Source organism: Pezoporus flaviventris, unplaced genomic scaffold (assembly GCF_033815535.1).
Source record: "Pezoporus flaviventris isolate CSIRO_AGI_PZ_B2104156 unplaced genomic scaffold, CSIRO_AGI_Pfla_v1 ptg000002l, whole genome shotgun sequence".
NCBI lineage: Eukaryota > Metazoa > Chordata > Aves > Psittaciformes > Psittacidae > Pezoporus > Pezoporus flaviventris.
Window position 1 is genome coordinate 43,356,719 of NW_026892550.1, and position 23,468 is coordinate 43,380,186.

General features: G+C 42.4%; 1 protein-coding gene across 3 annotated transcripts in view; it reads right to left on the reverse strand.

The window, feature by feature from the left end:
• Positions 1-23,468, reverse strand: part of FHDC1 (FH2 domain containing 1) — a 36,538-nt gene that overhangs the window by 12,780 nt on the left and 290 nt on the right. The window contains exons 1-6 of one of the 3 annotated variants that reach the window (XM_061476503.1): positions 22,965-23,129; positions 18,610-19,242; positions 11,898-11,959; positions 11,194-11,296; positions 2,718-2,803; positions 2,525-2,625 (exon numbers count right to left, since the gene is read on the reverse strand). In XM_061476503.1, coding sequence (XP_061332487.1) covers positions 2,525-2,625; positions 2,718-2,803; positions 11,194-11,296; positions 11,898-11,959; positions 18,610-19,092 — 835 coding nt within the window. In that variant the 5' untranslated portion in view covers positions 19,093-19,242; positions 22,965-23,129. Of the gene's footprint in view, positions 1-2,524; positions 2,626-2,717; positions 2,804-11,193; positions 11,297-11,897; positions 11,960-18,609; positions 19,243-22,959; positions 23,130-23,468 lie in introns of those variants that run through there. The other 2 variants (XM_061476487.1, XM_061476496.1) reach the window with 2 other exon arrangements.

The window sequence follows — 23,468 nt, forward strand, 5'->3', positions numbered from 1 at the left end:
ACTATAAAATTCAAATTCCCAGGCACAGTTGATAAACCTCAAGTACAGGTTCAGACTTTAGCTTAGCAAGTGTAGTATTTCCAAGGCAACCCCCTAACTGTAGCAGACAACCGCTAACAAACATTTTGGGCCTAACGCTGCAATGTGCAACGTGCCTTATGCAAGTGGTTAAGTGTCCTCACCACCTACTAATTGCAGTGTGAGGCAAGTGCTCTGCACCCTGCAGGATCCATTTGCCATCTGCCGGGACTGGGCCTTTGAGCAATTATTCTCTTTTGGGGAGGCTTAGCCATCAAGCCTGAAAAGATAACAGGCAATGTTTAAATTTTCCTTGCTTATGCCACTCCAACTATGAATCATAATTTTATTTATGTATGCTCACCAACTCACAGCAGCATTTATTTCACCTCGGTCGTGTCACAGATGATTTAGCGCAGTTGCATTCAGTGTGATGCTAACAGTCTAATGGAACAAAGCTACCTTTGAAAGCTTTTCCATCACAGAAGCCCGTTTTGTACACATTTCCATTTTTTTCCAAAATGCACAGTAGTGCTCTATCTGAATTCATACACCTTTCCACCCAGCCACATCTGAACACAAACCAATACATGTGCTTAAAAGTCACCAAACGGATTGCCTTAGGAATAAGATACAGAAATTCAGAACTGTAAAGAGTTAATGAATTGGCATTACACAGGTGGCACAGCAAACCAAGTAATTCCAAATTTGCAAGTGCTCATAGAGCAAGAAAAATAACATGAGCTGGTTTTAATGTAAGGTACTATAGTTTACACTAATGATAAAAGGTGAAATCCTTTTGATTGCAGTGTAAGCACTTTTAAAAGCTATTTTGTTTCAAAATTCACATTCTATAACCTATCCTGCATTTGACTGTTCAGCAGCAGAATACACTAACCTATCATTTTGGAAGCAGACAGCCCTTGTATCTTCGGATTTCAGTATTATCAGCCTAAAAACATACAACTGATTAAATAACCTTTGATCTAACAAGCTGTGAGGAAGCAAGAAAGAAAAAGAATACAGAAGGGAACACCAGCTTCCACAAGGCCAAGAGGGCAACTTCTAAATATTTTGCATAGTGAAAGCCTGCTCAGCGTCACTAGGAGCTACCTCCATTTGCAGGCTAGATGAGAATCCATCAGGTGATTTAGACCACCCTAACCCCTAGTGATTATCAGCGTTAGAATTTAAGTAAATATTCTCTCAGCTTAATTACAAGGAAAGAAACACAGGAGACAGGAATAGGAAAGTAGACATAATTCCTAAACAACTTCGGGCTATCAACAAACCCTGAAGTGGAAACACCAAATGGAGAAGAGTACATGACACAAGTGGACTGAAAACAGGGAAGCGCAGTCAGTCTGATTTGCATGACTGGCCTGATGCAGGAGCTGGAGACCAAAGTGTCTCCTCTGGATGGAACGAATTCATCAGTTCACAGATGTCCTGGGTGAAGGACATGAAGGACAGCAGGGCGCGGCTGCTTTTATACATAACAGATTCTCTCACCTATGTCTGTTGCTCAAAACACAAAGAACAACGATTTGAAAGAGATCCCAATAAAAGGCCAAACTCAAATGTCAGCCTAAGCTAAGGCACATTTTTCTAAGTCCAGAAGGACCAGTTCAGTCCCCACTGGTGGGAAAAACACACCAGACTTTTCACCCTTTCCTTTCACTAGAAAGGACTGTCCTAATCACCAGTGATCACAGTGGAATATTTTTACTACTGCATCTTTTTATACCACCAGAAACAGTTTAAACAGTGCTCTAGGAGCCTGTCAAAAAAACTGCCAGCATGAATAGGAATTTCATTTTGAGGAACAGGACAAATGTGCACTCAGAGCATTTGAAAAAGCCAGCATTAATGTTTAACTGAAACCAGGAATGAACTGTTTTCCTGCGGAGTAAAAGACACCAGATTACCTTATGAATAATCAGCTGCAGCATTTTAAAACTTACGAGATTTAGAGACAAGAGAGAAACGTAGAGAAACACAGATAACAAAAACAGAAAACAAAGGAATAGCATTAGGTCTCCACAACAAAGATTTCTGCCCAACAATTCTGCCACCTCAAAAAGCAACGGCATACAGAGGAATTGGAAATGACATACAGTGATTTTCTCTATGGATCTCTGAGAGACTGAGCAGAGGGGTGTAACAACTGCATTCAATCGCAGACACAGCAATGCATGAATGAGCAAACTGTACTCAAAAGACGATTTATCCTAATTTGGCCATGGACGCCTTTGCTTCTGTCAGGTTTGGATAAGCTGCTTGCAGGCCTTCATCATGAACTCATTGCTATTGTGTCCAAAGTCTCCAGATTTCTGATTCTGGAAGCAAAGATTTGCCAGGCACACCCTGATGGCAGCTGTCAGAGGGGAGTTAGCTTTTTAATAGTGAAGGTACCTGAAATTCAAGCTCTAGCCTTCATAATGCAGACTAATTAACATGCTAACAAAAACAAGAGTATTATGCATGTCCCAACATGCTTAATTACCTTTTGTTGCCCGTCTTATAATTTTCATGTCATCCTGTAGAGAAGCACAGGAGGGTGAGAATTCCCTCTCTAGCACCATGGCTTCAATCCTAAGAGCGTAGCTGGAGCAAACAAACAAACACATTTAGAACTGTTTAGATCTGACAGCCAAAAGAGAACAATTACTGCTAACAGAATAAACCTATCTCCTTACTTTGGCACCTGGATTAGTAAATACATGAAGGAATCAGCTTGAGACAGTTTTGATACATCTCCATCAAAGGCTTTTAATTTCTTTACCTAGAAAAGAGAAAAAAAACACTAGAAAACAATTTTATCAAAGGTCAAGATTAACTTGACTTTGGAGGGAAACACATCTTCAGAAGCAGTGAATTTAAAAGGAGGCATTAGAGAGTACCCTTAGTAACCAGCTGGATGGCTTCACTGTCCAAGCACCTGTAATTTGCACACACCTCAATCACAAAAAAGTAAGAACAGTAACATCACTCTTCTCCCAAAAACCTAGCTACGAATCCCAGTGGAAAAAATACAATGCCATCGTTCTGATTGGTGATTCTGATCAATGTTTTCTGGTTTCCGATTCATCATTCTGATTCATAATCAATGACTGCTCTCATCACTATGTTTAGGACACTGTTGTTTCAGTTTCTCCACAAGAACCCTTCTTTCTGACTGGTTGATTTGGTATTCTCTAGCTGTTTGTCCAGTAAATAGCTGCTTAAGTGATGATCTGCACAAATGATCCTCAACTCTTCAAAACTGTGATATACACTTGGGCATAGCTTTAAGTGTTCAGCATTTCCAGCACAGGACTGCCTAGATCTTGCTGGCAAAATGCAGCTAAGGTTTAAGTTACGGGTTTTCCAGATACTCGCATCAACCATTTCCTCTAAACCTCTCTTAAGGGGCAAACTTCATGATCTTGAGTTTGTGTTTTCATTCATATGAAATATTTTAAAGATAAATGCAACCTTGCATTTAAATTACTTATTTTCAGTACTTTGAGAAAACCATTTACATGCAAAGAAAATATCACTGCATTAATTTTGTCAGTCTTTCTTCCCAGCTCCACCAAAAACCATGTATTTGCATGATCTGGAAGTCACTGATCTGCCCACATACTTACTATTTGTTTATACAGAAGGACTGGAAAATACATGCACATATGTTTAAGTGTAACTGGAATTTCTTCCACTTCTTCCAACACAGCAACCGTGTCCAAAAGCAGCACTCACTCTCAACTACAGTATTTCTTCATTCAACCAACAAGTTCACACCCAGTACCAGTTGTATGTTTCCACTGATTTACACACCAGCTATCATCCTTCCTTTTTGTAATGCTACACTTAAAGCCCATTTGCAACCACTTCTACAGTCTTCAGTTTTAGAAAGCATATTAAGCTATCTTGGAAAGAGCCACACTACATCAGAGCATCAACAGCTATCAGGTTGCCACGATTTAGCAGGATATCCACAGGTTTTTAAAAGTATCAGGCTCTAAATTCATTACTTTTTTTACTGTGAAAGTAGAAAAATAACTGGTTTTGTATTTTTGTAGAAAAATAACTGGAAAACAACAAATGCTATGCTAATCCAGGGATTTAAAATACATTCTGGACTAGCAGAAGAAAAGGATTCTTTTCCTTATAAAGAAATAGACACGTTGAGAGCACATGAAGAGAAACCAACATTAAAAATAAAGTCTACAATAGAAATAAACTTGCTTTTCAAAAACAAACAAGCAAACAAAAGAACCCACCCAAACCAACAACCCACCTTATGACCCAGAAAGAGAATTCTGAATCAAAGAGCAATCTTTATTCATGCTATCTAACTCCTTCTCCTAACATGCACACACGCCCTCTTTTAACTCATGACACTCAGACAAAAGCTGCTTCTAAAGGTAAACAGCATACCCATTTTTTTGAGGCCTGAGAAAACTCCTAATTTAGAGTCATTTAAGACGTCTGCCAACAAAAAACAGGAAAGACCAGACTTGACATTTCTGATATTTCTAAAATGTTAAACGAGCAAGGAGCAAACTGAGACCAAGCACTTGTCCATACATCATGAAGAGGGCAGGGGCAGATGTCTACTATCTGTCTTTGCAGGTGCTCTTTAACCTAGCTTCCAAAAAATAGTGGTCTGCACCCTAAACAACAAAAATGGCAAGTTTTCCAACCTCATTTTAGTATGTTGCAAATATCAAAGTTTGCCTGAACAGGAGAGAGGCATTTAGATTTGGGGTGGGGGGAGGAGGAAAAGAAAAAAAAAAGCAGCTCACCAAAAAAGCCACCCCAAATTACCAAAATTAAGATCATATAAACCACAGGAAGATGCAATTTTAAGATTTAAATGCACAAAAAAGAACAAGAGATCCTGAGATACTCACAGGAATATTAACTTACTCATGCCACCTGTACTATTCTTAAGTACACTTTTGAAGCTAAGTAGCAATCGATGTTATCTATATGGAATGTTACTTTTACAGACACTGGATGAAATCCTCTTTCTTCTATGCTATTGTATTAGGAAAAATGCCTAGAGTGGTACAAGGGAGTACTAAATCCCAGAATTCATCCAGAGGAGGAACTTTCCTATATACACACAACAGAAGACATTGATGGGGCTGCCTTCTGGTGAGTAGGATGGGGTGTGAATGTCACAATGCAAAAAGCTTTGGGCAGCAGTCAACCCAAAAGACAGTCAGTGTAATCAGCCTTAAAACAAAGATGTGGTCACTGTCACCTGGTTACATTTGTACCAGCAGGTATCAGCCATCTTACCCACACTGTCTTTGCCTTAGGCGTCCAAAAGAAGTAGCACCTGACAAGCCTCAAACCCAAGCAAGGTGAAGGATAGTGACCCATTCCACAAACGGAGAAAACAGAACACAAGACAGTTATAAGGTCCTTTTTGTACTGGAATTCAGCAGAGCACTGCCTGGTTCTTCATACATGTCATATGTTTTTGGCACAGTAGACTAAATCCTCTGTTAACTTGGCCTTAGAATACTAAATGGTCTGCGGAACAGCTAATATAAAGTTGGGACAACAATTTATTTTGTGTTCCCTCTTTCTTACAGACTTCATCGTTGAAAAATACCAGATATCTCACCATGAAGCAGAAAAAAAGTAATTATTTGACTTAATTGACACTACCTATAAATTAAAACTGCTTCTGAACCTCAAAGCTAGAAATTACTGAAACACATTTTGGGTGGCTGCCCCTACGCATTCCAAGGCAGGCTAATCAAAAGCCGGTGGGATTGGCCTCTTCTCTCTGCACCCAAGTTGTCCAGGTCTTCCCAAAGAGAACTGAGATTCTCTGATGGCTCCTAGAAGTTGGGTCAAATTCAAATACCAAATGCAGCCAGGAACTGCACAGAAACTATGGGGATTGACAACAATGTTCATGATTAATCATGTTAACAGATAGAGTAGACAGGTTTATAATTAGTCTGAGAACAAAAGAGCTAAAAATTGTGATTTATTTTACAACCACAAGAAGGCCTTGACCTCCTCTCCTCAAGCACAACAAAACCTTTTCCACAACAGTACACAGCCACATACCAAGATATGGCAGTGTAGTGTGTAGACGCAAGAGTGCATAACTACATCATACGCTTAGTTCTGTATTACTCAAATTGGGCACAGAGCTACTAATTTAATTTTTCATTATATTTGTATATGGAATATGCACTGGCACTGTCCCTGCATGCCCATGCACACTAAATCAGATTTTAGATACAGAAGGTTCTCACATATGTAATTTGCTTCATTTTAAAAACAGTTATGACAGGAAAGATCTTTGGTCTGTGAACAACTGGAGTAGATATGCCTATTACACGTATCTTGCTATTCCTCACAGACAGGAAAGCTACTGCATTCCTGTCACTCCAGTTCTCAGTTATTTTTGAGCTACCAGTAGCACTTCCTTACAACTAGTGGGATTTTACTTTATGGCATCAAATAGGTATGTTGCACTCCTATGCAGGATCTTTGAAGAGTATAAATCCCTACACTACTCATCTTTACATATGCTCGTAACTAAGTATTTCCCTGCGTTCTGGTTAAGTCAAGTATTCCCCACGTTATAAATGAGTAAGTAAAGCCAAGTGCGGTAATCCAGAGGAATAAACATCACGGTGTTTTGGTGTTTGGTTTGGTTTTTCTACTATTTCTACACCACTGCAAACATTCTGGGAGAATTCACACTAAAGAAAAAGTTGAAAAATACCAAAATCCCCAAAGATTTCACAGTGGAATCCAACTACAACAGCATGTGGGAAAGCAGCTAGAACATTAGGCGGGGAGGCACCATGGAGCACATGCCTGGGCAGTGACAAACCTCAATCAGCAGATGATTCGAAGGAAAGGAGAAAAACCTGCAGCTACCAAAGGGGTGAAAGAAGGAACCAGGAGATGAAAGCTGAGACAGATGCTCAGCCACATACAGTGCTGGCTAAGGAAAGGAGGGGGCAGTTAACTACAAAAACATGGTTTGATAAGGGTAGAGGTGACAGACAGAAACAATTCCAGTAAAGCAGCTGACAGATGACTAGGGTTTTAGAACAGAGTATATGTGCAAAGGACAGGCATGAGACATTATAAAGGAAGTTAAAACATTGTGTTGATAACCTGGGCGTGCATGTGTGTGGGTGCGCTGATTAGCAGTGTGATATGCTCCATTCTGTATGTATTTAAAGTACAAATTCTAGCTATTCTAGCTCATTAAACACTGGACTCTCTCGACTTTTACCAGTCTGGGCCTGCTCAAGAGTGCAATGATATACACATAAAAGCAAAATAAAGCTTCTCTGCTTTGGTCAGGATGTCAGTAAATGGAAGCTGTCAGCCATTTAACAGGGTATCATTAAGAAACAGCTAGGAATCTTTTTAGAAGTGCTATAGCAGAGAAGGTCACTGCTTCATTAAAGACAAAGGCTCCCTGGAAATAAAACATGAGCTGCAGAAGGGATGAAGCAGAGGAGATTCCAAAGAGGCTTTTCTTCCTCTTACAAAACTGCCAACCACAGTAAGGCACAAAGAGCAGGGCTTCCAGCAAGGCTTACACTAAACCAGTGATCATATCTTACTTATTAGTGCTGGAGAATTTTTATACCTTTCCTTGGTCTGTTTTCTTTAACCACTGTATCATGGCTGGGCTGGTGCCACACCCACAGCCCTGAACAAAACATCCAGTGGAACCCTGCAGCAAGCTCCAGGTTTACCAGCGTCAGGAACTTGTCAAGTTTCTCCAATGAAACATTTAAAAATACTCAGACATTTTCAGTTGACAAAAGACTTCGCAGCAGTGCCAGCATTTCAATAATGGTCTTATTCACATCAGCAAAAACATCCAAAGAGCCAGTATTTGCCAGTTGTACACAAAAATCCCAACAGCTTTAACAGCTGCTGGGTTTTTTCATAGAAAACAGCTAGAAAATTACTAGCAGTGAGACCTATTCCTGCATATAAAGTGGCCACATTACAATACTGCAAAAAGGTAGTTTTAAAGACAACGGATGTTACATCTATTTGTTAGCCTGGGACTTAGCCTCTGCTGTCAAAAAGCTGCTCCATCTCAAAGATGCTGGAACATCCATCAGAAGCCTGAAATAATATAGGCTGAAATTATGTAAAATATGTCACATACGTCAAACTGGTGACCGGGGCACGTTCAGGTAACGTGACTATGTATCACACTTCTTGATAAGATAACACTGGAGTATAAAGCCAGTGTTTATTCACACTAGACAAACTGAATCGGTTGCCAGTAAAGAAAGAAGAAACATGATGGCCCAAGTTGCCCTTTCTAAAGCTTTGACCAGGAATGGTATTCCTCTCTTCCCATCCTTTAACTTTCACAGCCTAAGGATTCGTGGTACTGTATAAAAGAGAAAGTAGATGGTATCTCCAAACACTGGGGTGGAGCCCATGCCTGGCAGGGGGTACTTGGCTCTCATTCCAACCTGCAAGACAACTATGCCATTGGGAAATGTGACTGTAAATACCCAAGCTGCTGAAAAGAAGTGCATACAAAGAGACACTGCAGAAGCCCACCCATGGTTACACCAAGAGTTCACCCTGGTAACTGAATAACAACTAACCTTTTTAGCATCTGACTGCTCAAGTCTCTGCTCAGAGTAATTCTCAACCCCTACAAAAACAAAGCAGGTCTTCAGGAAAACAGGATGTATCTAAAGGTAATCCCACGAAACCCTTGCTTAGGACAGGTACAATGTTCTGCAGGGATAGGCCAATGCGATGACACTTTGCCAGAGACAACCACCACACTGGAGAGACATTAGAGACTATTAAACAGAATAGGGACCAGCAGAACAAATAACACCACTTCATCTGACATCTCTAGTGATTTTGGATTATTTGACTGTGGAGAGGGACTGTATAGTTCTGGTGGCTTCCCCGTAGCAAATGGTGAATTGCTATTCCAGGAGACAGGTATTCAGACTTGGAGGCAGACAATAAACTAACAAAAAAGAAGGGAGAACAATGAACATACATGTGGGCCAAAAAAATGCTGGGAAAGATGAACAACAAAAGTTCTGAAGCTCCTAAAGAGAATGAGCATTTTACCTGACTAAGCTAAAATCTTAGGAGCCATGGCAGTAAATGGGTTATTGGACCCACTTATTCTTTGAAGCATGGAGGACATGAAGGCACTGACATGTTTATCCATACCTGCTGAAGCATCAGTACCTAACACTCAGCATCTTCTCCCTGTCCTGCCCCTCCAGCCCAGCTCTTGAGGAGAATGCTCCCAAGAAGTTAAACAATTACGGGGAGAATAACAAAGAGAAAGGGGGTCTTCTCCCTTTCCTGACAGTGAGCAATGAGATCTCTGGAGCACGGAACTAATTAAATACATATAAATACCTGCACACTAGGAACAAGCCTCTTTCCAGCCTTCTCTTGGGCACACCCAACAAATCTAACATCTAATGCCCCTTAATTTCTAATGCTCCTCTGCACCATAAGATTTCTTCTATTAATTTCTCAAGTACCTTCTTAAAAACACTTCTTAAGTGCTCTGGCCCCACTTGAGGAGGGACGCTGTTGTCAAATCATCTAATGGGAAATAAATATACCTTTTCACTCCTAGCAGAAACTACTGGATATCTAAAGCATCTAGCCGAGTATTGCAGATAAAATTCTGACAGAATTCAGCAACTTCCCATTCTGGCTGAATTCCGTTTCTATCACATACAAGTACACTATTGGAAACATTTTCTACTTGTTGTAAAATATCAACCAAGATCTAAACCAGAAAGAAGAAAAGAAATAAAAATACCTTTCTTCTAGTCTAATCTGCTGAATTTACACAAAGCTAACTAGGAGCCACTTCCTTTTACTGTTCTCCTCTGTATGACTCTTTCAGAGGAAGGAGATAAATTCTGTTCAAATAGATGAATATGTACTGAAAGCCAAATAAAGACGTAAGGGGGAATAGTTTTGAGCTCCCAGAACTGTCACCTTTTTTTTTTTTTTAGATTAATTACATTTCAGCTTGTTGATATTCCCTAACCTCAAAAAGTGTATTAATCAAATATAATAACACAACACTGCTTTTACAAGATTCCCTGCAAAAGCAGCCTGATTTAGGATTATATATTTGGCAGCAACATGATAGATGTTTTGCTGTTGACTGGATGTGAGGTTTGCAGCTGCACAGAGGAAACAGTGCTTTGACAGTATGACCTTGAAGTGGTAAAGCATGTGTGTTGAGGTTGATCTGTACATGGACATTAACTAGCAGTTCCCCAGGTTTCCACCATCACTTTGATGTGAAGCACTCAAGCAATTCTAATGCTAATTTTGTCAAGTTTGTGGTATACATTTCTCTCAAGTACATACAAATGGGTCAGTGCAAGTATGTGAGCAGACAAGGAACTTTGCATCATTAAGCAGGGCTCCCAGGTCAGTCAGTGAAGCTTCACATCTTTAATCATGCGAATGGACTTGAAGGTTGGAGCTGGAAGGGGAGAAAGCAGCACTTGTATGCTGGTCATATGGTGACTATGGAGACTTTGCAGAAGGTACTGCTGGTAGTTCTGTGCCTCCTAACACACCTTGTTTGGAACACTAAGCCATGTTAGCAAATCCTATGGGGGCTGCACAGTGGAGCAATCTTTCCTCCCTGTTGGAACCCAACAACCCAGGCGCAGGAGTGGGCAGATCCCAGATCAACAAGTAGACAGCAAGCCAGAAGGGAGAAGAGACAGTAGCATAGGACTACCAGTACTCAATATGCAGGCACTGCAATGGGAAAACATGAGGCAGGTGCCAAGAAATGAAACTTAATTTGCATTAGGATATGCTTTGATTCTGAGTTCTATGACAACACCACCAGTCCACCCCAGCAGTTATCTGCACACAGGAGGGTTCCAGCTCTTATTAAAATGTTTATGGGACAAAAAGTACATTGTAAGGAACATCAGAGAAACAAGAATACCTTTATCACTACTTTCATTAAGAAGCACCTTACAAGTAAGTGAAACTACTTGATTGTGACCTCAATACCACATACCAAATGAAGATGAAACCCTTGCACTCAGTGGTTTCCTACCCCTAGCCTCAGTAAGGCTTTGGGAATCCCAGACAGTAGAACTCTACAAAACACAAGTTCCATGTAAAACCATTGTTTACCTCTTCTGCTTCTGGTAATAATTTAAGAAATTCATGCAGCAGTTCAGAACCATAGGGCTCACTTCTTCCATGATAAATATCTTCAATGATGGATTCAGCAGACCTTGAAGAAACAATTGAGCATACACATTTCTAATACTTGCAGGGTGAACAGTTAAAAAGAACCAAAAACCCATGCCAAAGCTACTCAAAGGAACTGTAATGAGGTTATGTATCATTGTCCACAGCAGGACTGTTCTAATACCACTTTCAGTGATGCCTTTACTGACGGGCAACATTATCAGTGAATAAAGATAACACTGAAACTGCTAGCTCCTAAAAAGGAATTCCCCACCTCACCCCTTTCTATTAATTCTTTATAAAAAAAAAGGAAGCCAGTGAAAAGCAGCTCTCACACAGTATTACATGAGATATAAGGATTCCCCTGAACTATACCTGAAAACTCACTTCAACTGGTCCATAGTAGCAAACTCTAAATGTTTGGTGCTAAGTCATAATGGCACTCAAAACTGAACATCTTAGAAAACAAATTATGACAACTTACTTATGACAAACCTGTACAGAATTATAAACTCCACAATGAATAGAGCACAATATACAATACATTTCATGAGAACTACATCTATAATGAGAACATGAGAATTACTACTATAATTTTATACATCCATAGCTTGCACTAGCTGCATAGAAAAAACAAATCTTACTTTTTGAACTGTTTGAGAAATATCCCAATGTTCATACTTCTTTTTGCATCCAAAATGGAAACCTGGGAGAGAAAACAAGAGATTAATGTACCAGTACCTAAGAAAATAGCAGGTATCATTTCTTAAATTGTTACAGATAATTGTTTGCAGCTGCCACCAAATCACAGGCCAAATGAATACACAGAGTCACTTCTTATCAACAATCATATATTACAGAACTATTTTTTTACCAGGGAAATACACAGCACGACCACAAAAGCCTTTTCCAAGTGAAGAACAAAAACCATAGCAACATTTACAGAAGGAAGGAATCAAGGTAAGTTTTATTTCATTACAAAGTAAAAACATTCTTCTTGCTTATTTCATAATGCTGCATCTGCAAGATGTTGCTTGTCAAGTAATACACTATTGCATTTGAAGGCCACATGGGTAGTGAGCACCACACTTCAAGCCCCGCTTATTTCAGAGGGTTTGTAACAAATGTGGATGGGTGTTCTAAGCAGAGGTCAGTATGCACTACTGACTTCATACATGCAAACTAACAGCCACGCTGATCCACAGGAAGGTAAGTTGATCTTGAATCGAAACCTGAGACAGATAATGCTCAAATCCACTTGCTTGCAAACAGAAACCCATAATAATAATAGTCTCCACACGCATTATATGTTAAAGCTGATTTGCTGTACCACCTTAAGTGTACAATTCTGGAGGTTAAGAGACAAAAAAACCCTCCGCAACATTAATTTTTTTCCCTCTAATTAATTTCGGAAAAAATTAATACTTTTTATAGTAGCTTTTGTTCCTTTAACAGCACACAAGCTCAAACCTGAGAAGTTTGCCCTGTTTCAGGGAATCGCATCCTAAAGGTTACAATTTTACCACAGCTATTTTGGCGATAACAGCTACAAAAGTCATGAGATTTACAAGGACAAGAGAACTGCTTCACATTAACAATGCTACCCGACTGCTACAATAAAACAACTTGGTACACACAGATGTTCAAGACTGCTGTTGGACTCATTATGTTTGAGGTTTTGGCAGCTGGAAAGGTGTCTTGACCTCTGTGACAGTACACAAATTAGAAATACATATATAAACGCAATGTTAGCACTGTCACAGAATTGACTTAGTCTGCAGTTAGCAGTAGTGACAGTGATTAATGCGCCATCCCCAACATGCACCCAGGAGACAGCCTCCTCAGCTACTGAAAAGAGTGAACCAAATTCAGGAGTTTTCTGAAATTTTGGAATTTCCTCTCTTCTGAAACCAGTAAAGACTGGCAAACACAGGATATATCTATCAGCATACTGGTTGTAATCAGATGACTGCGAGCCTGAAGCCCTTCAGTTTTAGCATATGCCAAGATAAGAGGACAGATTGTGGTTTATTCTCCTGTTATCTCAGGATTCAAGAGGCCCCCAACAGATCATTAAGGAAAAGCCCCTTAACATAGGACAGGTTCAACCCTCTCTCCTCCTGCAGTATCTAATCTTTTTCAAAAGCTTTACTACAGGGACCTCTCACTGACCTCTCAAACTGCAGCTTCAGTCTCCAATTGCTCTGGTCACTCCTAACTCTGATTTCCCCACTGTAAGCTTTGCCATCTCGAGTTGGCTTTTGGTTTGTTGTTTTTTTTAAAGCATATTCAACCTTCTGTACATACTATTTTCAGGTACAGCAACTGTGACAATAAGACTGGTCATCAGTTGGGTAAGCTTGGCTTCCATGGCACAACTCAGATTCACAGTACAACCTCAGACAAAAGTGGAGAATTTTTCTAACATCTTCCCCTGCAGAAAAACAACAGATGGCTACAGATCCAGCTGCAGCTGCCTTATCAGTACAACATAAAAATGTCATAGCTGTTCTTAAGTACAAGGACCTTACACACACTTCTTGCTCTGTATATGACTGTACTCTATTTTTCCCTCTGATTTCTTGTTCAAGCACACAATCAAAACACATGGCTCAGTTTTTGGTCACTCTCTGCTTGGTGTCCACTTCAAGATTATCAGAAGTGTTTGAAAAAGCTGTCATTACTCAATCACCTTAAAGGTGTTTCTAGGTAGGAGCATGAGGAGGAGAAAAGGGGAACCTGGCAGATACTCCATAACTACAACTCCATGCACAAAAATACAGTATATTCCATCTCACATGCAGTTGCATATTAGATTCATAATCTTGGCCTTAACATCTGTTTGTAATGTCTACTCTTCCTCCCCCACCAAGCTTTCATTTGATTTTGTCCTTGCAGAAAGCTGTCTGCATGACTTCCTAACAACCTGTTACTTTTCACTCTTTAAACATTACCCCAGCTTCTTATAAATTCTGCTCAGCTTACTCCTGTGTTCTATTCAGGCACATTTTCAGCACTGGTGCCCCCACAGCATGTTCCAGATCTCTGTTTGCCACCTAAGGAGATCTTTAAAGTGCTGCCCACCAATAATACCCTTGGACTTCTTGACTCGAAAAGTTACACTGGACTGTAATTAAAGATTGAGAACAGACTTTCCTAGTCCCACTGAATGTGCTTCTCATCACCACAGTATTCAACTCAGCCTATTTCTGAAATCTGCAGCAGGCACAGATCATGCGGGGTAATAACGGCATCAGTTGCACCAGTGTTAACCCGCCACTGAAATATTCACTGCTGTAGATGTATCAAGGGACAGGGAAATTCAGCAAGAGTACCATGGTGAAGTTGTTATGATGGTAAAAGGAAGCACTCCTGAACTCTGACACAAACTTGCAATCAACATGAAAGATCAAGGAGTGTTTTGGGAGACACATAAAGCCTCACATCAATATTGACTTTGTGGTGACTGCAGAAATGCAATAGAAGTTTCTTGCCCTGAGACTGTCAATGAGGAACAAGAACACAACAAAGTGGATGATAGCTTTGTGAAAGCAAAACATTATGTGTATTCTTTGGGTAAGAACAACGGAGTTTCACATGGTGGGATAGAGTTTAAAAATTACAGCAAGCATAGAACAGCCTGGTGGCACAGGCTCAGGGCTGGAGGTTAGGAAGGCTATAAACACCTTCCTGCTTCAGCATCCATTTCACTTACAACACATCCTTGTTGCAGAGTTTAACACTTTGGCCTCTGTTCTCAGAGCCACATACACTGCCTGGAGTGGCTGAGGAAAGGTGAACTTCCACAGCATGGCAGCGTGAACACAGCAGCTTACTACAGGGCCGTTCTGCTCCATGTCATCCTCTGTTGTCACATTCATAGCCTGCTCTTTCCCTTAGGCAGGCACTGGTACTCATCTCATTGGTTTTTTGCTGTGTTAGTCCTTCGCTGGATTAAGAGGTTGAATAAGCTCTCAAGAAGATGGAATGAGCATCAGAGCCAGCACAGGGAAAATAAGAGAGAGGGAATGGCTACGAGACGGCTGAATAGGCATCCTATTCACCCCTTCCATCTTTCTCTCTGTCACTAGCTCCTTGCACAGTGCTCTGGAATTTGCTGCACCCTTTCCCAAGCCATCAAAACTCACTGAAACACCGGAAAACTACACCAGTAGAAAACAAACAAAACACCCCAACAGCATTCTGCTGAGCTACTTGAATCTGTTTACAGAGGGTCCAGTGTCTGCCAGAGCCAGCGCTCAGACTGGGGGGAGGTGAGGGACAGGAGCAAAGGGGCAGTTCAAACGAGAAAGCAAGACCAGCTCCCTTGGCTGGCAACAAGCTGTTGTGCCCACTCTGCTGCCAGGCCAGGTGAAACCTGGGTGAGCGCATGTTGTGCTACTGTAACACCACTAAAGGATGGGGAAAGTAAATTGGTGCATAAACTTAACTCTATACCCCTTATTTTTCAGAGGCTCAACTTAGATGAAACCATAGGGCAAACTGAGCCTTCAGTCAAGGAAACATGTTAATTAATCTCCTAAGGGTTTGGCGAGGAGTTGTTTACAAAAAGGAAAGCATTTGCTGTAGGAGCTTGACTCACGTCTCCAAAGGGACTTCTGTTATAATGATGATGTTTAGCGCAACTAACCTGAGCTGGGCATCTAAATTCCCTGTGTAAATCACAGGGACATGGAGTATTGTAAGCTCCGACATGAAGTGAGAGCTTTTCCCAAAACTGCTCGGTGGGGCCAGTTTTGTGATTTCATAATCAACAGTGATCTCTGGAGATCACTAAACCCCTACCTCTACCGCAGTCTCTGGGGGAGCGCCCTCAGCACTGGCTAAGGGGTCACTCCTCACCACTTCCACTGAAGCTATGCCACTGCACCAAGGACAGCCTTGCTGAGCCAAAAGAGCAGACACGCCAGCCACACACTTCTGGACATGTGCTGGCTTTTTTCACATTTGGATCTAAGTGACTGACTTGAATTTATGCCCGTGAATTTATCTTGAAAATCTGTTGTTAACATACCACACCAACTAGACCAATTCCACTGTTTAAACTCCAAAGAACAATTTTCACTGCTAGACCACAAAGCACTTTCTAAAGTCAGCTGTGTTTTACACAAAAGGAATAGAGATACTGACACACAAAGTGTCTTGTCCAGCTTCCCCTGGACAAGGGGGAAGCCAGGGCAACGACACAGCCAGGAACAGAACTGCAGCTTCCTCAGCTCCATGCTGACACGCTCTCCACAGGGTCACACAGATGTTGCGTACCCCAGCCTGCCTCAAACTCCTTTCAGCCTCTGTAGGTACAGTGAGCTGAGGATAACCATCACACATTAAAGTAAGCGAGCGGCAGCTGACAGCACTGATGACGGAAATCACAAGCATTGCTTATGCTTCAAATGTCCATACTCCTGCTGAATGACGCCTGTAGTAACGTTAAGCATGTGAGCTGTTGCTTATCTGTGCTTCCGCACTTCCAATAATGCATAGCTCTTGCGGATTATCTCCTTCCCTCCTTGCTAAGCAGCTAGTGCTGCAAAGACCATTAACTCACACTAGAAATGGCTCACCGCTGTCTGACACACTGCTGCGGCATGCTCGGCACAGCTTAGCAACGGAGTCACACATTTTGTCACTGAAGTAGCGTAACTCGGTGCTGCCGTGTGCTATGGAACTGCGTGCGCCCTGCGCCAGGGTGCACAAGCATCAGGCATTGGAGATGCACTGGACCACCGTATCAGCTCCAGGCAGATACACAAAAACATTAACTTGTAGCTAGGCAGGTTTTTGCTTTCAAGGCACTGAATCCTGGGGAAACCCTTATTTTGCAGGCCTGTAATTTTAACCTCCCAACATCACTCTTAGGATGCTGATTTCCAAGCTACACATGAAAATGTGTGAGTTCTGGAGGGAGCTTGTTTTCTCTGCTACTGTACTAGGGGCCACATTCAGTTTATGAACTGATCATCATTTTTACTGTAATTAGATCTTCACCACACATCAGTCCTGAAAGGGAGAACTTCTAAGGAAACACACAGGGCTGGAGTTGTGTACATACACCTGTCTGCAGCACAGTCCTGAAAGGGGGAGCTTCTAAGGAAACACATGGGGCTGGAGTTGCGTACATCTGTATGCTACACAGGAAGTCCACTCACTACCATCCTGATTTGAAGATGAACACAGCCTGAAAACAGCGCAGAGGTTAATGACTACCTCTGATGATGGCCCCAATTACTCCTTCCCGATGTCAGCGTTTCAGAGTCTGCAATACACATACCTGTTTTAAACCCCTTATTTTAGTCTATGTACAATACGCACACTATCAGTACATTGGTTTCTCACCTCGTCCCTACTGATCTTACTTTGACATCATCTCCAGAGTCCTGCAAGACACCACCAACTTCAAGCTCCTATTTTCTTAGTAAAAACTAATGCATCATTACAAGTCTTAACCCTGTGCCCTCTGTATTTTGTTTACAAGCTAACATGTATGTAGAGACACACCAGTGATTAAATCTACATTTCAACCCTCCAATTACTTCACAGAATGATCACTTGAGACAATTCAATTCAGGCTTAACAAAGAGGCTGTCTATAAACCAGGATCTAAGAACCAGACAAGCTACTTATCAGTTCACTGGGAAGTGCTTGAACCTGAAGGTGCTTGGTATAGACCTTGCCACCAGAACAGAAAGCAGGAACAACCTTCAGACCTTCCTGGGAGGTTATTTTAGTGTTCAGAAAAGCAGGGTAGATGACAAAGTTTTCATCAGCAGGAAAGCAACATTTACAAAAGTTGAAACTTTAAAATTATCTCAATTAAATAATAAATTCTCTTAGCCACTATATTACGCTTTATTTCCAAGCTGTCACACTGGTACTTCCCTTCCTTGATGCCTCCAGGGCATCATGGGTATATACAGCATTAACCCTTGCAATATGATTCTCTTCCCTCTTGCCTGCTTCATGTTTGCACGTAGAACATTTTGTTCAAACAACAGACACAGTGGAAGAGCTGAAAAGTTACAATACACCTATGTTTCCACTGAAGACTCAAGAGCTATCCAACATGAGTAAATACAGATGCCTTCAGCTCCCTCCACTTATTTATATTAACAGGTGATCAAATCACAGCACTTACCAAGTTAAAATAATAAAACACTGTTAGCTCCTTCAACAACAAATCTGTGCCACTAAGAATAAAGAGGTTCCCCCGCTCCTTCAAATCAACACACATTTGCCATATGGATGAAACACGACAGAGAGGAGACAGATGCGAGTCAGAATTCACACCAATTCCCACAGCATGATGTAAAAGAAAGGTTAGACTTTGGTTCTTACCTCCTCTTTAGTCTCTTTAAATGAAGACTTTAAAGACCGACTTCGGAGGTCCTGGGGCTTGGTTTCTTCCTGCTGCCCAAAAAGCTCCTCAATTGTCTTTGTGTCGATCTGATACTGCGGTCTTGCAGCAATCGTCCAGATATTGGTTTTACCACGGACTTGCTCCTCAGGGATGGTTTTCCAGAAAAAACTCCGCATCCGTTTCTTTTTGCCGTGGCTGTCGTGCCCATTTATCAGCTGTGGAGGCAGAGGTACATTTGGCCCAGGCAGTGGAGGAGGAGGTGGTGGTGGTGGTGGCATCCCTGGGGGGAGCGGAGGGGCTGCAGGTGCCCCTGCGAGGGGACATGGCGGAGGGGGCAGCGGTGCTGCAGGCTGAGAAAGCTGAGGTGCTGTTGTCGTATCCTCGTTCATTAATCCCGTTGTGACTGGAATAGCCCCATTTTCTTTATCATTGACCAAGGAGAGACAATTCATAACATGCATTTTATGGCCTCTCCAAAGAGGAGAGTGTTACTTCCTTGGATCGGTTTGAAACATTGAATAGTGAGTGCAGCAGCAACAGATTTCACGCGCTCTCAAACTCTAGTCTGCCAGCATCAGCAACAGAAGAGGGGACTGTACCATCTTCGCAACCTACAACAAAGCACAATGGGAAACTCAGATCAGAGAGACTGGATCTTGTCCCTTGTGCTAAAAGATGCTAAAATGAAGGTATAACAGTTACCAAATGTTTAATCCAGAAGGGAAATCCAGTGAATCAAAGGTCTTTGCCAAAGCAATCGTATGAAATTTAGCCATACTAAGATTTCAGATAGCTTTGGGTACCTAGATTTCAAAAACTCAACTAAAAATAAGACTACCTCTCAGATTACCCACAGTAGATACCAAAACCATCTACTAATCTGTTTATTTCAATTCTGTAAGAGAATATATCTCAAATTATTAAACCAAACATCATTTCACTCCTAATTTTACACACACTGATTACACACAGTTAGAAAATATAAGTATTAACTAGGCTACTGGATTAACTGGATCAAACAGCCCCTGTTTGAATCTGTTTAATTCATGGCTTAAATCCAAGCTGCATCAAAATAATGAACGATAAATATATTGATGATTTAACAATCCAGCCCAATGTACTGCTTTTTTTGCCTTTGTATTTTTCACACAGCTGTCAGTAAGAGAAAACCAGTGAGCAGTCCCTAAACTCTCCATGTTCACTGAGAATAAACTTCCAGTATCTGCATTTTACCATTGTTGGTCTGGTTACATTAACTCCTAAAATGCAGTAAGAGAAGAAAGACCACAGTTTAAGCTGCCCCTTATAACTTACTTCAGCATCTAGGTTAACACAGCCAGTTCAGTAAGTGGAAGAGAGAGAAAGGACAGAGGAGCTGACAGAACAGTAACCTACGCTAAAAGCTTTCCTATTTAGGAGGGCTTTTAGATCTACATTACCTCATGAAGCAGCTTAACAGGAATCAAAACAGTTTTGAGAAATGTTTATTATACTGTCACCTCCTAAATGAAGATGCTGTTGTTGACAGTAAACCTTCAAGTAAGAGGATGAGTTCAGCAAACCCCACAGTTTTGGTAAGACCAATCTATTAGAACAGGTATACTTTTTAAGTCTCTGAGAAAACAAATCAAGGTGTTTCAAACATAGATCAGTGAAGAATCCCACAGTTGTATGGAAATTTGTAAGTTATCTCAAAAAAAAAGAAAGGGAATTCACTAATAAAGATCAAAGGTGGCACACAACAAATTTTGATAAAGACCGGCAGCCCCTCAGCAAAAACCAGTTGCAGGAAAGCTCGACAGAAAAAGCTGAAGTAATGCACTGGCACAAGAGCAGTATCAAATCAGAAATTTGGCACTGATTTAGTTAGTTGTCTGTCTCTTCAGCAGGGTTCACAGAGCTAATAGCAACCAAGATCAATTTAACATTGTACAATAGTAATGAAAAGCCTTCACTGTTTTTGCCAGAGATCCATCATTGGGGTGTTCTCAAACAGACCCAAGTCACAGAAACAAGCCTCAGGGCAAATTCTCTCTGGGTCTGCAAGGACTCAGCCACTCACAGCTTCACTGAAGTCAATGGAAACCGACCAAAATGATCCACTGTTACCTTTTCTTCTCAAAAGCTTGCATAGGTAGCAACAAACTCCTTTTTCATGCTTCAGATTTTCTAACATCATACCCTACATTACCAAAGTATTCACAAGAACAGAAAACATACATAAAAACCTGTATGAGGTTTAAGTCATGGGAATGATGGAAAATATTTTAATGGCAGGATGAGAAGGGGAAGAGCTACAAAAAACGTGGATTGGGACAGAGAGTTTCCAATTTAAGTCAGCATTAATACCCAGCTGCTATTACAGAGCTCTCTATGTTCATGCCTCTCCTCCCAGGTTCATGATCATAGAAGCAGAGAGGCATAAAAAAAGCAGGTGCAAGGTGGTGGAAAGACATTAACCACTCAAAGCAATTAAGTGTTGCATTAATTTAAAGAAACTCAACTAGGAAAAAAAGATTTCCCTCCCTACCACTTATTTAAAAATGAAAAATGCATTAGCTGGTTTTCCACCATCACAAAGCAGCATTCAACAGTTATTATTTTCCCACTTTGGTTCCCACAGATTTCAAGAAAGAAGGAAAATAAGAGACAGACAGAGGACCGACCATGCCCCCAGGGCAATGTGCAAGAACCTCATTTTGAAACTTCCAATAAATTTAGATGCTTTAAGAAAAATGGGATCAAATCCTAGTGGAACAACGTTCCAGACGATGAATCATCAGAGTCCCAGTGCTAACACACAAGAGTGGAAAACGACTGATCTCAGTCCTGAGCGCTTCCGAGTTAGACGAGGGACACTCCTAGCAAAAGGAGTGGAGAACGCAAGGGGAAGAAAACATCCCAGCCTAAGATGCAAAGATAGAAACATAGATAGATAGAACAGGAAAAACTGTTTTCAAGCCAACGAGCCCTGTACTGCTTTGGATGAGGTAACTGTCACTCAGAACCAGGAAAGGGGAAGAATCAGCATTTGGAAGGCAGGCATGAAAGGAAAGGCACTGCATAAAGGCTGAGCATTCAGCTTTGTCGTCGGACAGGTAAGCACGATGCAGGTGACAGAGATCACCGGCTTGTAAGAGGATGGTGGGCTCCAGTTACCAGGAGACCGGTCAAAGTTCCCTGCTCCTGCAGCCTGCTGGAGGAGCAGCTCCAAGATGTTCCCAGCGCCCCCGCCATTACCGTGGGTGGGAGAGGAGAGAAGCTGGCAGCCGGGACAGGCACTGGGCCGCTTGCTGGTATCAGCAGGTGCCTCCAAAGAAGGAAATACAGCAAGAGGAGGTAGGGAGCAATGCAGCCGTTCCAACTATAGATTAACGAGACACGGCGGGAATGGGATGCGTAATAAAAGCCAAGGAAAATTTTAACTCCTAAGGAGCCTCTCCACACTTTTCAAAGGATTAAAGAGGGAGAAAAGAACAAACGCTTAAGATGTCTCAATTGCACTTCACTATTGCATGTTTATCATCCAAAACAGCCAAAGAAGTGCAAGAGCCATAAAGTAACATCTTCACTGCACGTTTTAATTGCGTCCATATTTGGCATGAAAGAAATACCTTATTTCTTTGTCTCATTCATTGTCTTAGCCAACCTAATCATACTTGGAAATGCATTTCAAAGTTTGAGGGTGGGGACAACTTTCTCCCCTGGTAAGACGACGAACGCTCTAAAATAATTTGTTTCTTGCAAAAATGGTTGTTGCCACCCAGACGGACATACATTATATTTGCATACCCAAATGAGCAGGTGAAACGCGCAATGCGTTGCGCTGAAGGGCATTTCATAATTCATACTGCAAGATATTACTGCCTTTCACTCACACCTTATGTTCCCTGCTGCCCACGTTTCTGCACCAGGCACCCTCCAAATTCTCATGAGAACAACGCCGATTTTGACACTAAAGCCCGACCACAGCATTTGGATACCTGGGTCTGAACAGCAGCCATACAGAAAAGGTAAACTCCAGCTAAAGGAATTGCTGCCACCACCTCCCTCACCTTGCCAAAACATGTGGGTTACAAAGAACACACAACTCGCGCTATCGCTGCAACTCAGTGCTTAACCACTCAATTCATCCAATAAAATCCCTCATGCGGCACGAGCTCCCAGGCTGGGAAGGGAACCCCAGGCAGGCTTACCACAGGAGCCACATGGGCAGAGGACCCCGGGCCACCCCGGCACCGTGCGAGTTTGGTCAGTGGGCTGGGTTCCAGCCGTTTCCCCTTCCCTGCCGCAGGAAAGGAAAGGGGTCGCCAGGGCACAGCCCTCACCTTACCGTCCTGTTCTCAATCCGGAGCGGACGCGTGGCCAGGGTGCTCACGGAAGTCGGGCAGCGCGCCCAGGTGCCCGAGGAGACCCTTACTTCGTAGCACCCTTCAAGCGCCGCCGCGGCGGCGGGCAGCTCGGCCGGACCCGAGGTACAACCGCTGCCGTCTCACCTCAGGATCCCGCCCGCCGTCGGATCCCAGGCACCCGCCAAGCGCCCCGCCCCAGCGGACGGGCCCCGCCCCGCCCGCAGGGGGCGCCATGGGGCGCGCTGTTCCGCGGCGTGAGCTGCCCGCGCCCCCTTCGCGGGAGGCTGCGGAGCAGTGGTGAGGGTCTCCCTCACGGAGGCAGCGGCGGCCTCACCAGACCGAGCCTGGGCTCCCCGCCGCGGACACGCCCGCTGTGCGAGCGGAGCGGCGGCGGCTCCCTCCCGTTGACAGGGGCGGCTGGAGGGGCGCCGGGGGACACCGGACCCCGCGGTCTGGGTGCGGGAACGCGTTTCCCAGGAGCGCGC